The 19,903-nt window shown below is 40.3% G+C and overlaps 1 protein-coding gene across 4 annotated transcripts in view; it reads left to right on the top strand.

The window, feature by feature from the left end:
- The window catches only part of lrba (LPS responsive beige-like anchor protein), a 173,092-nt gene that overhangs the window by 23,266 nt on the left and 129,923 nt on the right, over positions 1–19,903 (top strand). For all 4 annotated transcript variants that reach the window (XM_014337700.2, XM_042225997.1, XM_005935051.2 and 1 more), the window contains exons 2-21: positions 387–618; positions 2,120–2,220; positions 4,090–4,185; positions 5,887–6,008; positions 6,716–6,842; positions 7,530–7,649; positions 8,562–8,708; positions 10,181–10,378; positions 11,462–11,595; positions 12,104–12,212; positions 12,515–12,667; positions 12,948–13,116; positions 13,358–13,437; positions 13,785–13,847; positions 14,421–14,518; positions 14,719–14,811; positions 15,931–16,039; positions 16,354–16,435; positions 18,357–18,480; positions 18,593–18,785. In XM_014337700.2, the coding sequence (XP_014193186.1) occupies positions 387–618; positions 2,120–2,220; positions 4,090–4,185; positions 5,887–6,008; positions 6,716–6,842; positions 7,530–7,649; positions 8,562–8,708; positions 10,181–10,378; positions 11,462–11,595; positions 12,104–12,212; positions 12,515–12,667; positions 12,948–13,116; positions 13,358–13,437; positions 13,785–13,847; positions 14,421–14,518; positions 14,719–14,811; positions 15,931–16,039; positions 16,354–16,435; positions 18,357–18,480; positions 18,593–18,785 (2,550 nt within the window). The remainder of the gene's footprint in view (positions 1–386; positions 619–2,119; positions 2,221–4,089; positions 4,186–5,886; positions 6,009–6,715; positions 6,843–7,529; positions 7,650–8,561; positions 8,709–10,180; positions 10,379–11,461; positions 11,596–12,103; positions 12,213–12,514; positions 12,668–12,947; positions 13,117–13,357; positions 13,438–13,784; positions 13,848–14,420; positions 14,519–14,718; positions 14,812–15,930; positions 16,040–16,353; positions 16,436–18,356; positions 18,481–18,592; positions 18,786–19,903) is intronic.

Genomic DNA, 19,903 nt, shown 5'->3' with positions numbered 1-19,903 from the left:
TGTGTGTGTGTGTGTGTGTGTGTGTGTGTGTGTGTGTGTGTGTGTGTGTATTGATGCAGTATCACTATGATGCACAGACACACACCACAATGCTCTTAGCATTTTGGCATTTACAGAACCGAAGTTCATTAACGAACTATTACTAGGTCAATAGTTTTTGCTCTTGAATAATTGCAGTGTCAGAATGTTAGCTGTAGACACCACAGACTTGCAGAGATTCTCTGTTGACCTTTAATCCTCTGGCATCATCTCTAATGCCTGACTAATGATCTGTTTAGGAGTGTGGACCCACACTTAGGAATGTTTCTGTTGTCTGCTTATGAAAGAAAAGGAAGGAACTCTCTCCTCCTCATCCACCCTCACTTGTTTTTCTCTCTGTCTTCCAGCTGGTCGGCGGCCAGTTTGACCTGGAGATGAACTTCATCATCCAGGAACCGGAGAGCATTGTGTGCATGGTCGAGCTGTTGGACAAGTGTGAGCCCAACTGTCAGGCTGAGATCTGGAGCATTTTCACCGCCATCCTCAAGAAGAGTGTCCGCAACCTGCAGGCGTGCACTGAAGTGGGGCTCATTCAGCTTGTGCTCCAGCGTATATCCACCATTGACAGCATGATCGCAGGTGCTGAAAACAGTCCTTCATTGAAACGAGTCTTTGTCTTTCCATGAGTTTTTAAAGGTCGAAGGCAATTGGCTTGTGTAGCAGTTGCAGCATGCTATTCAGCTGCAAAGGCTGCAGATGTTTGCTTAACAAAACAATGAATCTTCCCCATCTGGAGAAGAGATGTTTTGTTGCTAAGCCTTTACTGTGACCTCTGTAAGGAAGGAGAGCTGGCTAAATGATAAATTCCAACTCCACATGTGAATTGATCATTACAGTTTTTTGTCCAAAATATCATAATTTCATCCTCCAGTGTTGCATACACTGACATATTATGCTGAGTGAGGATTCAGTTGTCCTGCACAGCCTCCTTAAGTCTAAGTCTAATTTGTCTGATGCCCATCTGGAAATTAGTATGAACTAGTCCTGCAGTGTATGGTTCAGTGAACCTTTGCCAGCTAGAACAGCTCTGGCCTGGAGCATGTATGCAGTCAAGCAAGGGTGATATAGCCCAGTAGTAACTAGGCAGCTAAAAGTAATGATTATAATAACATTTACTTTAGTGTGAATGCAGTATTAGTTAAGTTAAAGAGATCTGCAATCCCATTTACTAAAAACCAAAATGAAACCATGTAGTACAGAATTGAACAGCAAGACTTTAATATTATGTAGAAAACATCCTCTCAGATGTTACTGCCGTTCATCTTTATGCTGGAAGAAGTGAATCATATTAAACGGTTAACTTCCGTAAAATGCACACTAGTCTTATCTGTCACTAGGCTCATTATTAATAATGGCTAATAAGAGACTGCACAGAAGCTGGGACTCTCCCGGAGCATCCTGTCTATTTTAGGTCTCCGTTTTTAGTTACTTAGCTGCTCGAAGCGTTCGCTACACTGTAATTCTTGCTGTAATGCTAATAATACAGTAATAATTTGGTAATAATTTGGTAGTATTACTATAATACTTCCAAAACAGCTAGGATGCTGTGTAAAATGTACAGTAAAATGGAATGCAATGAACCTCAAATCTAAGAAAACCATATTTTATTTAGAAGAGAACATCGATTGTTTAAACTCAGAAAATGTATCATGTTAAGACAAAAATGAGGTGCTTTTGGATTTGATGGCAGCAATATGTCTCAAAAAAGTTGGAACAAGGTCATGTTTACCACTGTGTAGCATCCTCTTTTCTTTTAACAGTAGTTTGTAAACGTGTGGGAACTGAGGACACTAGCTGCAGGACGTTTGGAAGAGAAATCCCTTATTCTTGTCTGATATAGGATTTAGTTCAACATCTCAGTCCAAACACTTGATAAGGTTTCTATGTCGTATTGAGAATAACATGTGAGTGTGAGACTTGGAAATCACTGCATTTATTTATTTATTTATTTATTACATTTTACACGTTTGCTGAACTGTTTTGGAAATAAGGTTGTATTATATCTTGTCAGCCTGTTTTTAACCTGCCATGTTTAACGCCTGTGTTTTTCTGTCCTCTTTGTGTACGTGTGTCCTTGCAGACCTGCTGGTGGACATGCTGGGTGTACTTGCCAGCTACAGCATCACAGTTAAAGAGCTGAAGCTTTTCTTCAGCAAGTTGCAAGGGGAGCGAGGCCAGTGGGTGAGTCAGAGGCTCGCCACGGTGATCTGTCTTGGTTGTCTGGGGCCCGCATGAGCAATGTTCTAGCAAAACCTAAACTGCTGCCATCCCACAGGCAATGCCCTCATCACACAGAAAATATAGATCATGTGAAACCAGATGACTCCTGTTCACTGGTCTTTGCACCTCTAGATTATTGATATTAGCTGCTTCTTGAGAGTACACACACAGTCCAAATTTAGGTTGCTTTTTTTCACATCGTGACCGTGCGAGCCAACACACTTATTATTTACACAGTTGGGGAAGATTTTCTACAATAAATCCTGTCTGAGCAGCTGCACACAGGTATACCCACAATGAAATTAAGATTTATGATACATGTACAGAAGATAAGTTGCTTCATCCAGGGAGAATCAGTAGCACAGAAAGGATGACAGATGAAGAGAAGAAGAGTAACCCATTGATCACTGACACTAATCAAGTGAAGGAAATGGGCCAAGTTGATTTTATGCCTGTAAATTTCACCACACTTCCCCCTGTCAAGCAGCTTTTGCTACTGCTCCATTTTTTCCCTTTATGAATATCTGGAGCCGGATAGACCATGGGAGCTTGTGTTGTGCTAGTAAAACATGACTTTCTTTTCTTTTCCTTTTGTAAAAACACTCAGTCATATTTGTATTTATACAACACGGACTATATTGCCAAAAGTATTCACTTGTTTCATGCGCACATGAACTTGAGTGAGGCAACATTCTTAATCCATAGGATTTAATATGATGTCGGTCCACCCTTTGCAGCTATAACAGCTTCAACTCTTCTCCGAGGGTTTTCCATGAGGTTTAAGAGGATTTATGGGAAATTCTGACTGTTCTTTTAGAAGTGCATTTGTGATGTCAGACACTTACTTTGGACAGGAACACCAGCCTTGCAGTCTCAGCTCTTTTTTTTGTCCCAAAGGTGTTCTATTAGGTTGAGATCAGGACTCTGTGCAAGTTCTTCCACACCAAACTCGCTCATCCATGTCTTTATGGGCCTTGCTTTGTGCACTGGTGCGTAATCATCTTGGTACAGAAGGGGTCATCCCCAAACTGGGAGTATGAAATTGTCCAAAATATCTTGGTATCCTGAAGCATTAAGAGTTCCTTTCACTGGAACTAAGGGGCTGAGCCTAACTCCTGAAGAACACCCTCACAAAATAATCCCCTCCACCAAACTTTAAACTTTGCACAATATAGTCAGACAAGTACCGTTCTCCTTTCAACCACCAAACCCAGATTCATCCATTGGATTGCCAGACAGAGAAGGGTGATTTGTCACTCCTCTAGAGTCCAGTGGCACCCTACTTTACACTGCTGCATCCGACACCTGGCACTCTGCATTGCTTTTGATGATGTAAGGTTTGGATTCAGCTGCTCGCCCGTGAAAACCTATTCCATGAAGCTCTCTGCAGGCTGTTTTTGAGCTCATCTGAAGGCCACATGAAATTTGGAGGTCAGTAGTGATTGACTCTGCAAAGAGTTGTCATTTTCTGCACCTCAGCATCTGCTGACCCCACTCAGTGATTTTATGTGGCCTGCTACTTTGTGGCTGAGTTCCTGGGTTTGTAACACCTGAATTCAGTGATTTGGATGGGTGAGTGAATACTCTTAGCGATTCATTGTATTTTAAATAGGCGTACTGTGCCGTGCACAGGGTTGAGAAAATATGAGGAAATCTCTCAGGATGGCAGTTTTTGAGTTAGATTTAGAACAAGCAGAAGGAGCCTGCATGTGTGAAGAGCAGGTTTAAAACCAGTGTGTGCATATTTGTGTGTGTGTGTATGCTTGTTTGAACATTGATAGTATATCAGCTGCCTTAAGTAACACCCATGTGTCTGTGTTTTCTCCTCAGCCTCGTCACGCAGTGAAGCTTTTGTCAGTGCTAAAGTACATGGCTCACAGGAGCGGTCCCGACTCCTTCTTCAGCTTTCCAGGAAAAAATGCAGCTGTGAGTATATAATGCCACAACTGTAAACACAATACAGTTTGTAGTTTTGTCCGTGTGCACTATCAGTGGCTTTTATATGAAACACTAAATTAATGATTAAAGATGTGAAATCATGAACCTAACTGAGGTAACCACAGATACAAGAGGAAAAAAAACAAGCAAAGCCTCCGAGGAGGAATATAATGCATGAGAAGTGTTCAAGTGGAATTTAGGAACAATGAGTGCACTCTAAAATTTGTGAAAAATACTTTTTTCCCACCACCATTGAGAAATATTTTACACCAGTGTTGGGATGAAATGAAGGACTTTGCTTTTTCACCTGTTTTCCATTAAGCCAACTGTTCAGTCTTGTGTGTAATTTTTCTCTTATTGACTGCATTACACATGCTTTTTATTTTTCATACTACTTATATTTTTTATATTATATATTTTCTGATCTGCTATTAAGCATCAGGCCCCTCCCAGGGCTCCAAAGCTAATTCATTCCTGCTAAATCTTGTGAAGTGTGTAGTAATGTTGGAGCATAATCTCATGCAGTTTGATGCTAATACCATGCTTTCTGATGTTTGCATGAAATGCATTAATGAAGCAAAGGTCATGCATAGTGAGCTTTGAAATATTCAAATACCGTTTGTAACTTGGCTGCACATTAGTTTAGTGGAAGCCTCCTCGTTTAGCCGTTGGTATCATGGAAAGGCAGGCTGCACAGTGCCTTATTTGTCTCTGCTTAACATCTTTTAGTAGGTTTTTATTTTAAAGATGACACATCATAACACACCCTTGGTGCATATTACAGGATTGTCGATTGTGACAGCTACAGAAAAATTAACAGACTTGGAAAAAGAAAAACCAAATCAACTGAATCTAGTCAGTTATCTGCCTAATTATTATAATCTACTTTGGCTGTGAGTGGCACGCTCCAGCTTTAGTTTCTATTACACTGAAACTTTACAAAAGCATTGTTTATAGAAGCATTGCTTTTTGCATCATTACCACATACATGAAAAATTGCATTGCTGTTTTTTCCCCCCTCTTCCTGCCACAAGATATTTTGTGGCACGTCAATGCGATCACCTTGGGAGTTTTTTCTCTCTCTCATATTTGAATATGTCACAGTTGTTCTTCGATTGATAATCGCTACTAAACTTTGGAGCTAAATGCGTCATAATCAGTGTTTTTAAATACATGGACGCAGGCTAAATTAAAACATGAAGCTAAATGAACCTTTCATTATGTCTAATGCACATAGATGTGTTTAAATCTGTTCCTCGGTACTTCATTAGTCTACTCACACCTTTAACATACTGCATGTTTGTGTGTGGTTTCCTGCTTGTGTGTGTGTAACCCTCTGCTGAGATGATGACACATGTACAGATGCAGCACGCCGCCTTGTGAGCTGTGGTTTCATTTTTTTCTTTTTCACCTAAATGCTGCTATTACGTGTCTGTGCTTTTCTACAGCGTGCTGTGTACAGTGCACATACCTCTGCTAATGAAACAGTAAGACAGGAATGTGATTTAGAGTAAATGTTTTCCAGCTGTTCTTCACTCTTGTTTTGTTTTTGTGGGGTTTCAGACTGACTACTGCACTACTGAACAGTGTTAGTTAATATTTGAAGGCTCATTTCATTCCACAGTTGGGATCCTACATCACAGTGTATGATGCTTTTTGTTTTTTCTTCTGTTTGTTTTCCCATAACAGGCAATAGCTCTGCCCCCCATAGCAAAATGGCCATATCAGAATGGGTTTACATTCCACACGTGGATCCGCATGGATCCACTCAACAACATCAATGTAGACAAAGACAAGCCTTACCTGTACTGGTAGGTACACGAGAATTTTCGAAACATTAAGGAGTGAACATAAACCTTTGCTCTTTGCCATTTAAATGTTAATTTTGTTTGAACGTGGCACAAATGGAACGCAGGAGTGCCAACTTCGCCTTTAGGACATAGTTTAGACACAAAGAAAACTGCACGAAAGGTGAGCGTGTCAATTTTCCCACCAAGATGATTTATTTTGAAACCCACTCCCTCCAGCCTCAAAGGTTGTTTTTTCCCGTGTCATCATACTTTGTTTAATCTCTGAGGAACAACTAAAACAAACCCTCTGAACATTTTATTTTCAACCAACATTCATTTCTGCCAAAATCTCATTTATTCAGCAGGGGTCTGCTTAAGCCGCTGTGAAAAAGGTAAGCAAACCGGGCAGCCAACGAGCTGTTTGAGAGAATCCTTAATAAAAACTCCCCCCTTCAGTCTGGTGCCCTTTTAACAAGAGAGATATTCACTAAATCACATGAAGGGGCCCCATCTCTCTGGGACACTGAGAAGGATGGGAAGACTTAGTGAGGATCAGAAATGATTGTTTTTTTTATGCTTTAAAAATTCCCTTGAAAATGTTTTTTTAATGTTTTTTTTAAACTGTAATTCACGCTGCCACTAAAAGGTACAGTAGTTGGTATGAAACTGTGCAGCATCATTTCCAAAGTAAAGTTACATGTTTGTATTTCCCCTTCGTTTTGTTTCAGTTTCCGTACCAGCAAAGGCATGGGTTACTCGGCACACTTTGTGGGCGGCTGTTTGATAGTGACCTCATTAAAATCGAAGGGCAAAGGATTCCAGCACTGTGTAAAGTATGACTTCAAACCGCAGAAGGTACGAAAGGAACGAAAACGAAGCTAAATACAGTGTTTTGTACCCAAATATTCAAACACATGAAAAGGCAAATCCTTGTAAATAGATCACAGAAATCATATGTCAGCGCACACATAATCAGTCACATCTATACACCCAAATACACATTTGCACACACGATAAATCTAGCCCTTCCTTTAAAAATGAGCTGCCACATCTTACCTGACTCTGGGGAGAAGCAAAACTAGAAGATGGAGGAAGGAGGGCAGTGGGAGAGAAGGATTATCCAGGGCTCTGTTCCTTCCACACAAAGCATGCATTGAAAACTGTTAGTTTCAGAAACCGCGGTCTGCGAGCAATTTGAAAGTTTCTGGGGTTTTTTGTTTTTTTTCCCCTGGAGCTTGAAGGAGTCATCTTACTTCACCAAACCCCAAGAGGACTCATTTTAGTTGATTTTTACATGGTTATAATGCTTGTTCTCTCACATAATAAACTATTTATTATTTCACTGGTTGCAAAGCTGAAGTAAAACTAGAAGCAAACATTAAGCAGAAGGTGGGATCATAGCTGAGGGCAGTGAGTCATGAAACGTGACTGAATTACAGTGATAGAGGACACCGACTTGCTGATAACATGATGTGTGTGCGTGTGTTGGTCTGATTGATGCACTTCCATTGTGTGAAAGTGTGCTTGTTCTGGTCGTTGCAGTGGTACATGGTGACTCTAGTTCATATCTACAACCGCTGGAAAAACAGTGAAATCGCCTGCTTTGTGAACGGTGAACTGGCTTCCTTTGGAGACATTGCCTGGTTTGTCAACACCAGTGACGTAAGTAGCAACAGTTTAATAGTTTGTTTGTTTTTTCTCTTTTTCTCAAAAACAGGACAGGAGTTGGTGCTACTAACAGCTCCTGTAATATTTAATGTCTGCACAGATTCACAGAGAATTAAAGGAAGAGTGTGAGATTTGGGGAGAAATGCTTTGCTTTTCATGTAGTGCTATTTAGTTTTTTGCTAAAATGCATTCAAGTATTCACTTAAATAAGCCATTTCTGTGTTTGCAAATCATTATTACTTATTACATGAACCCTTTGGTAAAATGTAGGCATTGATTGTAGCATGTGGGGGTTAGACATATAGGCGCTCTAACAGGTTTTCTGTTTAAATATCAGTTTTGTCACTCAAAACCAAACAAATAACACCCCGACTATCTTGCCTGATTTTACGCACATCCATTCACAGTCCTTGCTTTCAGAGGGCTTTCCTTGCCCTCCATCTGTGGAGCATGGAAAATGCAGTGTAAAATGATTAAATGATGGCCGTGTTCACTTCACACTTCAGAACTCTGTCACAGTCCACAGGATTGCTTTCTGTCATGCTGAGATAAAAGATTGTAACATTACATTATGTTTGGAATTATTGTGCCATCACAGTGTAATGTAATCCTGTAGATGTGGCAGAAAGCAAATTGGCTTCTTGAAGGAGACGTGATCTTATCATTCTTAATATTTCTGCTTTAAAGCTAGCGTTAACATCAGTGTGTCTTTCCCTGCTGTTCTCTCTTAATTTTTTTTTTCTTTCTTTCCCTTTTTGGTTTTGTTTACCCACCCCCATCTGTCGTCACCCCTTATTTCCTTCCTCGCGTCATACCCCTTTTGTTTTTCTCCTTTTGTCTATTTTTGTTTTTTCCTTTTGGTGCTCTCGTAATTCCTTCCTCCCTTCCTGCTTCCTCCCTTTGCAGACATTTGACAAGTGTTTCCTGGGATCGTCTGAGACGGCAGATATCAACCGTGTGTTCTGCGGACAGATGGGGGCAGTGTACCTGTTTGGAGAAGCTCTCAGCGCTGCTCAGATCCTTGCTATCTATCAGCTGGGTCCGGGCTACCAGGTTGGAAAGCATGAAACTGTATTTCATTTACAGCAGAACATAGAAAAGAATATCAAATGTTTAAACTGACACGTGTTACTATTTTTTTTTGAAAAATCTCAAAAAAGTTTGGACATGTGCAACTCTAGAGGAACATTTTTGCTACTAATTAGATTAATTGTAAAAAGTTCAGTAACATGATTGGTTATAATAATGAGCATCTTAGAGAGGAAAAAATATATACTGGCATGACTTCTCTGCTTTTGTCAACATTTTAAACATTCAAGAATTAAGAAGGGCAATTTTAGTACCTTTGCAGGTTGTTTACTTTACTTTCTTGGATTCTATGACATCCCTGCGTCATGTTTTTCATTTCCTCGTGTGTAAAATGTTTTCAGTGGGTGGCAGCTCTGCACTGGAGGCAACACCTGGAATCTTATTTTTGGAGCTATGCTTGCTTTTTAACTGCATGGATGTTGCGCCACAACAGGGCGCAACATCCATGGTTTCCAAGAAGAATTTCACATTTAGAAAAATCATCCAAGTCCATATTAAATGAACAGCAGTGGTGTTTTTTGGATCATAGCCAGTAATCATAGATGCTTACAGAGATTTCAATATATTATCAAAGTCCTTTACTGTGTTGTAATCTAAAAATACTTTGGTATACAAGTTAAGAAACATTCATTTATATTGATGAGCTAGTTACCTCTGGGAGGTTATGCTTTTGGTAGGGGTTACATGCATGTGTCTGTAAACACGATAGCTCGAAAAGATTTAAATAATAGTCTGATAAAATTTTATCGGGGTGTAGAGTGAGGTCATGTTAATAATTCATTACAGTTTGGCTTACATTCACTAAGGTCTTCAAGGTCAATGAAATAATTTATTGGTTGAAAATGGACTAAAAGCCTTAAAACTTATAAACAATGGTTCTTACTATTATCCTCAGTGTGGTATGTGTTGCAGTATGCATGTATGTATAAAGATTTAAAATATCACGTCAAATGTACTACCTGGACATAAAGTATGTTTTAAAAAGAAGAAAGAAGGTAGCTGAATGAATACAAACTACAGTATTATTCCCTTAAAAGTAAGAGCTGACCAGTGAGTGAGCTGCTCATGGATGTTTGTGCTCTGAGTGCGTCTTGTTGTCCTTGCAGTCTTTGAGCAGTGGATCTGTCTCAGTCTTTACTAATGAATCTAATTAGTTCATGCTCCAACAGGTCTGTTTTTAAGACTCCACAACTGGGATCAAATTAAAAATAGGCATATAGTCTTTCAAAAGCAAGATCTCTCTGTTTAAACATGCAATGTCTTGTCTTTGAAGTATTGTTTAATTTGCAGATGATTGCATTGATTCAGTATTTGTAACTGGCCTTTTCGTTTGGTTACCAGGGTTGCAGAAAAACACTTAAGAGAACGATGCAGAGACTGTCTAATGTAATTTTTTACTAAACACTTTTTGCCCTTTTCTTTGTCTTCTTGCTCAGGGCACATTCAAGTACAAGGCTGAGAGTGACTTGTTGTTCGCTGAGCATCATAAGACCTTACTGTATGACGGCAAGCTGTCTTCTAGTATTGCCTTCACTTACAATCCCCGAGCCACAGACGCCCAGCTCTGCCTCGAGTCCTCCCCGAAGGACAATGTCTCCATTTTCGTCCACTCACCCCATGCGCTCATGCTGCAGGTAATTACACCCTCACAGTTAACACTTAGTGCGTCTATCATATTAGAGCCATCCATTGGAGTTGGTATTTATAGCATTGCTTTAACCTTAAGCCACCATACAGCACCAACATTAAAGCAGTTTCACTGCCTAAATTCATTCAGCACCTGTACACCTGCTCCTTCCCTCCCACTGTTCCATATGTACCACTCTTTACTCTCTTTCTTCCCACACGGTAATGAAAGTGGCCCAGTTGGCATCTTTTCATTTTAATAGCCTCATTAGGGCAGAGCAGCGAATGTGTTGAGCCAGCCAGACAGACTGCTGCAGCTGCTGAAAAATGCCATCCTGGTGCTCTAATTATAAAATTGGCTTTCTCTGGGAGATTTCGTTTGGAACTACATTTGAGTAGTTGTGCATTTTTCTTCTGTAGCTGTATATGGTGTTAGTGCATGGACATTTTCCAAATTCTGCCATAGTCATGTACGTACCCACAAATATGCTCAGAGAAATGTGCACCACACGTGTAAAACGGTTTCTTCAATCATGTTGAGTTTTCTCCTCTCGAGCGCTAATTGAGTTTTTCTCTCATGCCCTCTCATCAAAGAAAGTACTTTGTTTCTTCTGTGGGGGAGGCCTTTGCCGCCACATAAACATACGCTCCCTCCACCACACAAACACACTCGGTGTGAAATATGAATGAATGTGTGACCTATATTTGCAGTTTTGCTATTCCATGCTCAAAAATTCCAATCCTATAGAAGAAGGTGGGAAAAATTCTCACTTTTTTCAGTTTGTTTTTCTCATCCATTAGTTGTGTCAACCCTCTCAAACACTGAGCAACATCCATATAAATTTCGGGGGAAATATTATAAAACATTACAGTAAATAAGAGGAAATATCAAAACTATGGTTTGAGGTTAGGAGGTAAGCAGGCAGCAACAGTCACAGATTCAAATGAGGGCTCTTATGTTATGCTGTGGCAATAAAACCCCCAAAGTAGTTACATATCCCTGTAATTATCAGAAGAAAAGAACATCTGTGTGACCCTGTGCGATTCTGATTACATGTGTAACGTGGCTATGTGTGTGTGTGTTTCTGTAGGATGTGAAAGCTGTGGTGACTCACTCAGTCCAGAGCGGCATACACTCTATCGGTGGTGTGCAGGTCCTCTTCCCACTGTTTGCACAGCTGGATTACTGCCAGCCTTCCAGCAACGAGCTGGACACCTCTGTCTGGTAACTCCACTTACGTGCACTACAGTAGTAAGCCGAGCAGTGAATAATCAGCAGGCTTTTGTTCATTTGTCATTAAGACCACTCAGGTTGTAACACATATGGTGTTTTATTAGGGCTGTTACGTGCAGAGTAACAGTGAATCAATATTGTACTATTATTTCTCAACGACTCTAGAATTGAATGGTCTAAATAGTGTACGCTGCTTGTTAAATTAAAAGTTTACTCTCAGATTATTTCATCCTTACTAAATGTTTAGTTCAATACATGCGTTGCTTTGTTTATTACTTCTAAATTGCATTGTGGATGTTTTTGCAGTCCTCAAGGTGATGCTAGGTTGAAACTGTTACCCCAGCACAAAGGAGACACACAACCTCATTCAATCACATTTCCTGTATGATGTGTTCTTGACAGTCTGGGCTTTGTCAGCAGCTTACATAGACTGTCACTGTCTGACTTGTAGTCTGTCCTTCTCTTTGTCACTGTTTGTCTTTCTGTCTGTGGCTCTTAGCTGCACTTTGCTGTCCTTTGTGATGGAGCTCTTGAAGAACTCGGTGGCTATGCAAGAGCAGGTCTTGGCCTGCAAAGGCTTCCTCGTCATTGGCTATACTTTGGAAAAGGTGAGTAAACTGGCTTAACTGACAAGAAGACAGTTTTCCTGTCCTGGTAATGATCCCAGCACAGCTGTAACCCTAATATTCATTCATCTCCAATGCTAATACACTAACACAGGCACACATTTACACTTACTATACTCTTCCTTTGGCTTTGCTTGGAAGTCACTCTTATGAGTCTGTTAGGCAGACTATTTCCCTTCATCACTTTGCCGTCTCTTTACTGTTGTACTCCCTATGGATTTTTTTTCCCTCCCTCACCTCCATTTGTGTCACTTTGTGCCTTCTTGTCTCTCTCTCTGCGCCAGTCTTCCAAGATGCATGTGACGAGGCCCGTCCTGGACATTGTACTGGCCTTTTCTAGATACCTTAGCAACTTGCAGAATGGGATCTTGCTGCTCAAGCAGCTGTGTGACCACATTCTGTTCAACCCTGCCATCTGGATCCATGCCCCTGCCAAGGTAACACACAGGGCTACATTATTTTTTGGTTATGTTTAAAAAGATGTAGAAATGAATTTGTACTGCACACAAATTTGCCCCTCTGTGCTTTTGCCCTAGTTCAAGGTTATCCCTCCACCTGTAACTGCCATTAAAACCAGAATGTCTCAGTTAAACCCTTAGGAGCTTTCCAAGCATCCAGCTGCCTCTCAAAGGAACAAAAAGCAAGGACACAGTAAAACAGGACTCGACCCTGAGTCCATGCACATTTAAATTTCATTTGCTTTTATAACCTGTGCAGGTGCAGTTGACACTCTACACCTACCTGGCAACAGAGTTCATCAGCACAGTGACCATTTACAACGCTGTTCGCAGGGTGGGCACTGTGCTTCAGATCATGCATACACTAAAATTCTACTACTGGGTTGTCAACCCTCAGGACCGCAGTGGAATCGTACCCAAAGGCCTAGGTGAGCCTACACACAAAATGCAAAAATATGCAGCAATTACGACATAATCACACCCCTGATTAAACTTTCACATGCACATGTGCACAAAAACACAGATTCACACATACAAACACACTCACACTGTATGCAAGTCCTTTCAAGTGATATAGAACTTTTACAAAATAAAAAGGATCATCTTGTAGTTTCATGCCTTTCTTTTGTTAACCACGCTAAACAGCCATTGAACTCTTTGGGTTTTCAGAAGGTCCAAGGCCAAATCAGAAGGAGATACTCTCTTTGCGAGCCTTTCTGCTGCTGTTTGTCAAGCAGCTCATAATGAAGGTAAGCTCATGCCTCTTCCTCAGGCATGTGTTGTAACTCAGCATGCACTTCTCTTGTCCTTAGGATGATTAGAACCTTTAACCTTTGATCTGTCTGTTGGTAAATAAATGTATATTTGCTATATCGGACTTTTTTTTTTCATTATATTGTAATGCATACATTACACTTGGCTTTGCAGGGTTCAAATATTTTATTAGAGTATGTGGGATTTTGATATCATTAAAGGTTTCATCATTGTAATCTGTGTTTTGCATTTTTAGGGTTTACGGGGTTAAAAATGTTGTTTCTTAGTCACCTCTTTTTCCAGTCTTGCGCTGTTAAAACAATCTGCGCATTTTGCATTTTAGGATCATGGAGTGAAGGAAGATGAGCTACAGAGTATCCTCAGCTACCTCCTAACCATGCATGAGGTAGGCATAGACCGGCAGAGAGAGAGACCTCACCACCAGATGGCAACACAGTACCGCTACACTGCATTTAGTGTGTCTCACCATGTGATGTGGAGAGCATGAGCAAACACTTCCTGCTTCTAAACGCTGCATTACTGGTTCTTGTTATTCTTCCAAGTCTGCCAGTTTGAGGTCCTGACAGAAGTGGGGTTGTTTACAGTGAAGTGATGCATAGCAAATGAATCATTCAGATCAGTCAGTAACGCAGTGAACCTAAATGGTGTTTACAGCACTGTCTGGAAAAGCCACCATCATGCAGCAGCCATACATTGCACAGCCTGTATGTTGTAATTCTTTAGTTCAGACGCTTGTGATGTATTCCATGTATTATTGCTGCTACTGCCACTGCTGTACAAGGCAGAAATATAAATATCAATTAGTGACTAGACATATATTTGCTTTTAGCTTAGATTTAAATACACAGTTCACTGTAAGCCCCTCATAATTTAGATATCATTGATAAAGCTGGCTCGTTTCCCACTGTCCTTTTTTAATACTACAATAGCTTCAGTCTCCTTCCTTTATGTTCCTCAGGACGACAATCTCATGGATGTGCTGCAGCTGCTGGTCGCTCTCATGTCTGAGCATCCTGGATCCATGATTCAGGCCTTTGACCAGCGGAATGGGATTCGGTAAAGATCGACTTTTATATCCATATTCATGAGCTCCTTTACAAACGGTGTGAATGGTTCCAGTTGAATTTCTTAGTTTCAGCCCTAAGATATAAGAATTGAATATGCATGTATTCATTAAAAAAGCTTTTAATGTATAAATATGCGTTTCTTTTTGTTAACGCTTAACTGTTAACTGTTTTCTGTTTTTCGTCCCACAGTGTGATTTACAAGCTTTTGGCCGCCAAAAATGAGGGAATAAGAGTCCAAGCACTCAAAGTTTTGGGCTACTTTCTGAAACACTTGTCACCAAAGTAAGTACTTTATTAGTCTTTGTTCATACAAGAACACATTTTTACTTTTACTTTTAAGTGACGAAACAACAGAAAGCCAACACTGGCAGATTTTTTTTTTTAATAGAGTAGACTCTGCACTATCACTGCATACAAGCTGGATCTGCTGTCTCTAACCACGTGCCGTTTCTCTGCACTGCACTGTAAAATAAAAAGGGGGGAAAAGGGCTCTTCAAAAATTTTGCAAACGAGAGGAAAAAAGTCCTTAACCTTGTTAATTTAAGAGTTTTATTTAGATGCTTACTGGATATTTTCTTAACAGTTTTGTTAGTTCTTTATATTCTAAAAATTCAGTGCATTTTCTCATTATCCTGATTTTAACTGTATTATAGCTAAAACTCATTTTTAAAAGGATTCTTGTTAACATTTAATTTGTATTAGCCCACATGCTGACAGAACACACTAAAATAACTTAGTAAAATAAGAATTTAGCATGTCAGCATTGCCATTTTGGGTGATGATACTTAATATAAATTTACTTAATGAAATTCTAATGTTTTGGCTAATAATCACCATTGATACTGTGCAGCTTGTATTGATATAGGAGTTAGAGAAACAACTCTAACCATCGTCTTTGCAGCAGTTTTAAGCCTTGAAATCCACATGTGCACATCTGCAAGTAGTTCAGTTTTCGAGGCTATGATACAAAAGTAAAAGTGGGGCTGATGAATGATTAGAGATGAAAGCAACAAAGAAAGCAAAAACCCAGGCTTCGTCAGCGGGGATTCTCTTTTTCATTTCCTCCTTGTCAAATGTTAGCAAGAGCACAGCTGATTTGTACCGCTGCAGATTTCAAACAGAGGCGTGTAAAGATTTTTTTTTTATCTTAACACGGCTCCGTTTTTTATTTTTAGTAACATTTGAGCTATCACACACTCCAGATTTGCTTTTGTTATTCCTTATAGTGTAAAGAGTTTTGTTCACCATTGATTTTAATATTGATTTTAAAATTGAGATTCTGCTTGTGTGTTTCTGCAAACAGATATAGGTTTGGTTTATCATGTTTTCCAAAATAACAATTGTTTAAGCAAATACTGACGACTGCTGACCGACCTTTGACCTCTTTATCATTTCAATCAGGAGGAAAGCAGAGGTCATGCTAAGTCATGGCCTGTTCTCCCTGCTCACCGAACGCCTGATGCTTCACTCCAGCCACTTCACCATGACAATGTACAATGTGCTTTTTGAGGTCTGTATGCTGCCCATTCGCCCTCGAGGCTCGTGCTTGCAGAGTGAAAGCTTTCTATTAACAAAACACACACTAATAACCTCTGTGTTCAACCACATGGCCCATTTTTTTCCCCCCCCAATATGCTGAATTTGTGCCTTATTATCTAATCTGTCTCAGTTGTTTGTACTTGAAAATGCAATAACACATTATGTTGACCACCAACAGAAATTTGATTTGTGAAATAATTTAGAAGCATGCAGATATCCCTGTGCTTTGTTTCTCTGTTATCCTTAAGACTTATGTGGACATTTATGACTTGAATCCCCCGATAGATTCTTACGGAGCAGATCTGCACTCAAGTGATCCATAAACAGCATCCGGACCCCGACTCCACTGTGAAGATTCTCAACCCACGTAAGTGCCTCCTCCGCGCCGCACCGCTCCCTTAAATCATCTGCCGCAGCATACCCTCTACATACCTACGGCTCTGTGCCGCAGGAGGATATTCCCCGTGGAACCGTGCGATCGCTATATACCGTCAAACAAATGAACGACATAAATTTTGCAGCCGGAGCGTATTTTCAGACTCCTGAACCTCAGATGTAAACCTTACACGAGGATGGTGCAAACACTTTGTGACAAATATACACTCGTCTGCTGGTTTTATTGAGCCTCGGCGTTGTTTTTCACGGGGATTATTTTACATATAAAGGAAAGATAAATGTAGTGACATGATAATAATTTATTCAGGTTATAATTGTGTTTTTAATGCATTTTGGTTTAATTAATGGTGAGTTTGGATTTTTAATGTTTTTTTCTTAAATTAAATTTTTCTTGTTGTGTCTTTAATTGTACAATAATTAACTTTTATATAATTTTTGCTATTTTCATGAATGTTAAAATGAAAAATATTTGCATAGCTGATAACTATTATTACTTGGCCATTATCTGTTTGCTTCACATTTGTATATTTAATTATAGGTGGGATAAACACAGCCCAGGATGGTGGCTTTGGTCACTTTTATTATTATTTTCTTTAGGCTGTTACTTACCTCGAATTTTACGTCAACTCACCAAATCTTTCCCTCTGTTGAAATCTTAAGTGTTCATTTCAAACAAGAAAAGAAAACATCCCACTCTCTTTCATACTGGTGCTTTCATAGATGCATATGCAGCTAAAAAAAAAAGAAGCTTTAATCAGTCTGAAGTCCAAACACAAGCAAGGTTTACATCCAGCCAGACTTAATCTGACAAGGTCTTTGTGTAGTCACACATTGATTATCCCAGGCCTTTATTGCGTTAAAATCTCTCCTGCCCAACCATCCCGGACAGGCGGTATATATCATAGGAACCTTGTATGGGTTTGCGAGCATATTGTATGGAACATAGACTGGTGGTCTGTTTCTCCTTTGCCGTGTATTCTCTTGATTTAATCTGTGACAAACTCCCAAAATGGCCCCCTGATTGCAGTCTTTAGTAACGTCAGAGCCAATCAAACAAACCGAGGAAGTACCGTTTCCCTCAAATTAACTCGAGGGAAAAGAACCAAGAGCAAATGGAAAAAAGGAGGGAAAAAAAAGAAAGAAAGGAACACGCCATCCCTCCATCCTCATTCCCGGTACATGCTGGGGTAATTTTCTGGCGGTAAAGGTTCAGCGACTCATAATTTGAGTGACTAAGGCGTAGAAACAACACAACTGTCTGCCGGGGCAAGGGGGCATCGGTTAGCGCCAAGGTCTGAAGAGACGAGTGAAATCCAAGCCCTACCGTCTCTCTACTCAGAGCAAATGGACACTGACATTGTCTAGATAATTCATCTAAACAGTCAGTCTCTTTGGTTTAACCGAAGCCAAGCATTTCAGAAGGGCCTGTGACTCTGGCGCTCTCATTTGAAACAATACCAAAGCCATTACAGTATGATAAAGATCAATGGCTCTGGGCTTTTTATTCTCCTCTGTTCTGTTTTTCTTACCACGGGCGCAGATTTTCAGGTGTGCACAGCTGCAAGTTCAGATAGTTTGTGACACAATGATTTGCACATGTTGAAACCAATGTATGATATAGCTGTTGATTTGCTCAGTTTCCCCTCCTGCGACCAATCCTTTTTGTATATCCAAACACGATGCTGGGTGTTTCCAAATTCAAATGTTATTTTATAAGCCTTGAAAATACTGCTTGGCTGTTATGTATTACATTACAAAATGCACAAAGCAGATGCAGTATTTTTGATATTTTCCAGCATTGGTGCTTTTTTTTTTTTTTTTTTTTTTTTTTTAACTCCATAAAGCATTTTTATCTCAGACTGTAAACAGAGTGGGTTTTTTCCCTCTTCCAGAGATTCTGAAGGTAATAGCTGCTCTGCTGAAGAACTCTCCCCCCTCTCAAGAGAGCATGGAGGTGCGCAGGGTCTTTCTGTCAGACATGATCAAACTGTTCAATAACAGTCGAGAGAACCGCAGGTAAGAATCGGACCGATTCAAAGGATAGAGAAGTACATCACACGTCAGTGCACGCTGCGTTTAGGCGCCCGTGGGATTCGCCACCTCCTCATTTGCTGCCGTTTGTTTTCAGGAGCCTGCTGCAGTGCTCGGTGTGGCAGGAGTGGATGCTCTCTCTGTGCTTCATCAACCCGCAAAACAACGAGGAGCAGAAAATCACAGAGATGGTGTACGCCATCTTCCGCATCCTGCTCTACCACGCCATCAAGTATGAGTGGGGCGGCTGGCGAGTCTGGGTGGACACCCTGTCCATCACGCACTCCAAGGTCAGCTCGTTATATCCCCGCACACAGAGCTCACACACAGCTTTGTTTATCCTTCTCTACAAACTTCTTCCATTTCCTCGTCTGTTTTTCTTTTTAACATCTTACCATTATCTTTCTGTAGCAAACACACTCACCGTCTTGCTGAAGTATCGTCAGCCTTAAACACTCACAACATGACTGTAACCACAAGCCTCTTCCTCCTTTTCAATTCCTGCCAAACAGAAAGCAATGATCATTCAAAGCAATCAGTTCTCCCACCCATATCTTTACTTTCAAATGTGACACAACACAATTCATCAAATAAAAGAATCACGCAGCATTATCATCTCGCCCGGTTACTTTCAGCAGAGGCGAGCGGGGTAATTGAACCTTGCGTCCCGGTGCCCATCAGATAAAGCTATGGAAGCTATATAGTGATTGTAATTTAAAAGCTAGTTTCAGTATAAACCAATTGGAAAGAATCCCTTCAGCCTTCCCTCTCTGTGTTTATGTATAGCGTCTCTTTCTTTCACATCACACAGATAAAAATAAACTTCTGGCACGTTTTATTTCCAAAACCTGAATTCAAAATACTGCTTTAGAAATTCAGTGTTGATATCATATTGCGCTCCTCTGTTCCAGAGCAGTGAAGTAATTGAGGCTGGTGTCAGATTGTGGTCTGGGGGGTTTTTAAGCCTGGCAGATTGAAAGTTGAGTTAAAGAAGTGCTCGTGATATGAGACGCTTCACTGTAGCCTGGAGTGCTGTGGCGGGTTTCATCCAACAGGGGGCACAGAAAGACTGCCAGGGAGATCAGCGGCATGTAGGCTGCTGTGTGTGTTGGATGTGGGGTGTTTTAAAACTCCCACACCTCTGAACACTGAAGCACAATGATAAGGACTCAAGAAGAAGAAAATATTGGTCAGCATATTGTAGAAGAGTGTCAGTGAAATTCTGAAAAGGTAACACACGTATGCACAACAGCAGATGCTGCTGCAAGCTTGAGTGGCTTGAGATATTTCAAAAAGAAATAGACTGCTGGGGAGCGTGAAAAATACTAATGCTATTATTTTAGCTGGGGTTTTTTTTACAATAGGGATAAACTCTAGTTTTTTTTCTTCCCCCCACAATGTGGTGTAA

This window comes from Haplochromis burtoni, unplaced genomic scaffold (assembly GCF_018398535.1).
Source record: "Haplochromis burtoni strain Fernald_Lab_line unplaced genomic scaffold, NCSU_Asbu1 Contig_191, whole genome shotgun sequence".
Taxonomy (NCBI): Eukaryota; Metazoa; Chordata; class Actinopteri; order Cichliformes; family Cichlidae; genus Haplochromis; species Haplochromis burtoni.
Note: the sequence above shows the minus strand (reverse complement) of the source record. Positions and strands in the feature narration are given on the sequence as shown.